The sequence below is a fragment of the Eleutherodactylus coqui genome, chromosome 11, assembly GCF_035609145.1.
Source record: "Eleutherodactylus coqui strain aEleCoq1 chromosome 11, aEleCoq1.hap1, whole genome shotgun sequence".
NCBI lineage: Eukaryota > Metazoa > Chordata > Amphibia > Anura > Eleutherodactylidae > Eleutherodactylus > Eleutherodactylus coqui.
In genome coordinates this window covers 96,551,621-96,555,522 of record NC_089847.1, presented here as the reverse complement: position 1 = coordinate 96,555,522, position 3,902 = coordinate 96,551,621, and the positions used below count along the sequence as shown (strand labels likewise).

Here is a 3,902-nt window from a genome sequence, read left to right as displayed (position 1 = left end):
ATGTATGGATATAATGGTAGGTGTCCTGTGTGTATAGGTGTATATAGGTGTACAGATATGTATGTGTAGGTGTATATAGAGGGTACTTACCAGATGCTTGTGGCTTCCTTCACTATCTGATTCTTCTCGTCATCCTAAGAAGAAGCAGAGACAGTAATTACAGGAGCAACAATAATGAAGCCAAATAGGCAGAAGACTGCGGACCTGACATGGGGACATGAAGCAGGATTACTATATGACCTCCTGTCTGACACCAGAGGAACAATGATGGTGAACACAAAGGCCAGACAGAAGAACATCATCCCTAGAGGAGGAAAATCCTACCGGGTCCAGCTTGGTGAAGTGAAATTGAATCCGTCCATGGGGTGAAGGGGTGTCCCATCCTCCGGCCACTGCAGGTTTATATTCTCCAAAAGTCTCCTGAATGGCTTGAATGGCGGCCGTGATCTTTTCAATTCCAGTTCCTCCCAATCTATGGTGGTAAAGAAAGGGTGAGCTCGGATATTCTTGTAGACACCCAGCCTCTTCTCAGGATTCTTGCGCAGCAGTCTCTCCAGAAGATGTTTTAAGTTGGCATCAAGCCAAGATGGAAATTTTGGCTGCTCTGTGGTGATGGATTCGATGACCTTTTCCTTCTTGGAGCCATGGTAGAAAGGGGACTGTCCTGCCGCCATCCTGGATACAACAATCCCCAGGCTCCACCAGTCCACTGCTGTGTCATACTCCTTTTCAAGAAGCACTTCTGGGGCCATATATTTAACTGTGCCTGTCCTTCCACAAATCTTATTAGACGAGGTGACTCCGTCTTGGGCCAGCCCCAGGTCGATCAGGCGGATGTGTCCATCTCTGTCCACCATGATGTTGTCCAGCTTTATGTCTCTGCAATGAAAAGAGAAAAGACAAATGCAAATCAGTGCAGATACAGAAGACTTGGGGATGTAGGACAGCAAACCGGGCCTAATTCAGGACTCTGGGAAAGCTGGGACACTATTACAAGGAAGCAGAGAAGTGTGGGAAATTCTGCTCACCGGTGGACGATGTTGCGTTGGTGCAGGAACTGGAGGCCGCATACAATCTCCGCTGTGTAGAATCTGACAGAGAGAAGAGTGTAGTATCAATGACATGAAATCAGTCCCCGAACATCATGTCATCATCAATGTGTCTGTCACCACCTGAAGAGAGGAGGCGCTGTTTATGGCAGCCTGTATGTCCTCCATTCTTGTACATCTGACCAGTTATGTACCCCCCCCCCCCCCATGTCCGTCCGTCTGTCTGTCTCCTGATTAGTCATTTACTCACCTCACACTGCTGATGTCCAGGCGGCCGCACATCCTGATCATTGCCCTCAGGCTTCCTCCAGACAGATACTCCATGATGAAGTAGGCTTTGTTGGCAGACTGCTGTGTGGCATATAGATGGCATATGAAGGGGCAGTCTTGGGCCTTCAGGAGTATCCGTCGCTCTCTCAATATCATATCTGCTCCGCTTCCTCTGTCCACAATCTTGATGGCTGTGAAGGTGTTTCTGCCAGGGAATGAGGCCAGGACCACCTTAAGAAAACAAGTAGGAAATGATCACTGACAGCGGCCAGGGGGGACAATCATATACATTTATTACATGGGGGATTTATCAGTAGGGGTTTTAGGCTATTCCGCTCCCTACGGCCGGGTCCATGCACAGCAAATCTGCATCACATTTGAAGGAAACACACAAACCCTCATGTGAAAACTAGAATTTGTGTTAAAAATCTGCAATAAAATGTAACAAGCTGCAGATTTACAATCCGCACCACAGGACAACGTGCGCAGGAGATTTGGGGTCTCTGGGGGGCGCCAGGTCTGATTACGCTGTGGGATTTCTCAGTTGGAATCCGAATCGGCCGTGGGCATGAGGCCTTACTTGGCAGCGGCATCAGCGGCAGGTTCACTTCAATCCAACATCTATCTATCTATCTATCATCTATCTATCTATCTATCTATCTATCTATCTATCTATCTATCTATCTATCTATCTATCTATCTATCTATCTATCTATCTATCTATCTATCTATCTATCTATCTATCTATCTATCTATCTATCTATCTATCTATCTATCTATCTATCTATATCTATCTATCTATCATCTATCTATCCACAGCCATATAGTATTGCCATTCTATAAACCAGTACGGCTGATTTCAGATGACATTTTGGGAGATCCACTTTCGAAATACTTTTTTTTTCAAAGTCAAATGAGAACGGGCAGGAAAGTGGGAAAAATAGATCTTACAAAATGATATTAAACAGACCCCCCCCCCCCCCCCCCCACACCAAAATGCTGCCAGGTGAATACATGCTACTACATACACTGTCTGAGTAATACTGCCATACCACCCCTAAAGACAACCTATAGACATCCATTCTTATATACAGGATTTTGATGCTACATGTGAATGTATCCTAAGCCTCTGATGTGGATGAAATGGCTGATAACAGAAGACACTAGTTTGCATTAGTTACATAGCAAATGGAAATACAATATAATTAGGGTCACTGCGCCTTTACCAGAAAATGGGAAGTTACAAAACTTACCTCTCCGAAGCCTCCTTTACCCAATGTCTGTAGGCGGGTGAAGCGACTGATGTGAAATCCGGAGTCTGATGGTCCGGGGTCCTGGCTGGTGCCCGGCGTTGGCTCCTCATGCTCTGTTATTATGTTATTCTCTCCGCTCCTCTTCTTCTTTATATTCGTGAGTCCGCTCACGCTCTCCTCTTCTCTCTTGCGCTTCTCATGTCCATTGGACGCCATTTTTTACAATCCTGTATCCGTCAATGCAATCGCTGTGGTTGACAGTTGGAAGTAAATGGCAGTTGGCCGAGTAGAGTTCAAAGGTCAGTGAAGCTGATGCTGGCATGCGCTTGCCAGTACCCTGCTCTGCCATATACACAGTGATGTGGGCACCATGAGTGATGGTCTAATGCCCACAGTCATTGAGAAATACATGGCTGGTTCTTCTAGTGCCACATTATTAGTAGATGGGAAAGGAATGGCACTTCATGTCTGGGTTGGCAGTGGTGCCCATAGTTCATCAGAAATTGTGTGGTAATTGAAATGAACCCGGTGGAGGAATAAACCATAAATTGTACTAAGGGCCGGAATAATAAAGCCTTGTGAGGGGTCATTATCTGCTCCATTCAATAAGTGTTCATCCAGATACATGATGAGTATTCCAATAGGTTACAGTGGGCAGCGCCCTCGCCAGTGCAGATGTGGGTGTACCAGGCAGAGATGCTTCTATGGAGGTCACTAAGGGATTCATCCATAATGATGGATTATTCGGAGGTGTGAAATGCTAGAAAAGGGTCATTATAAATAAGCGGTCCTGGTGTGAGTTAGGGCGCCCACCCACTGGCGTTTGCGTTTTCCGCGGGAAAAAAAGGCAGCGTTTTCGGCGCGTTTTCCGCGCATTTTTCGCGGCGTTTTTTGCGGCGTTTTCGCGGCTTTTCCGTTAATTTCCATTGACATTGATGGGTGCATTAGGAGAAAAATAAGGACACATATGCAACTGACAGTTCCTATGTTAAAAAACGCAACGCAAAAAAAACGCCAGTGGACAGGAACACATGTTATCTCTATGCCTGTGCAGAAAAAACGCAAAACGCAGGTAAAAAAACGCCAGTGGGTGGGCGCCCTTATTGTTGGGGGCTGTAAATTGGCGCAGTAATGTATATACGCCATTATAAGGCCTGAGAAGCACTAAGACTTTATTTATTACACTGAGCCCCATAAATACTTTACCAAACAAATTTAACAGTGTCCAATCTGAAGTCGGGGGATGAGCGGTTGTGTACAAGATATTGCCAGGTTTATAGTTGGGGTTTTCAGGGCTGCGTTAACTATATGGCAAACTGCAGCTGCAGCG

At 45.8% G+C, this 3,902-nt stretch overlaps 1 protein-coding gene across 1 annotated transcript; it reads right to left on the bottom strand.

Moving 5' to 3' along the window:
- Positions 1 to 320: 320 nt before the first annotated feature.
- Positions 321 to 2,788, bottom strand: LOC136581755 (protein kinase C theta type-like). The gene is made up of 4 exons (XM_066582378.1): positions 2,573 to 2,788; positions 1,300 to 1,550; positions 1,029 to 1,091; positions 321 to 879 (listed from the first exon to the last, which is right to left on the bottom strand). The coding sequence occupies exons 1-4, from the start codon at positions 2,786 to 2,788 to the stop codon at positions 321 to 323; spliced, it is 1,089 nt and encodes a 362-aa protein (XP_066438475.1).
- Between the last annotated feature and the right edge of the window lie 1,114 nt (positions 2,789 to 3,902).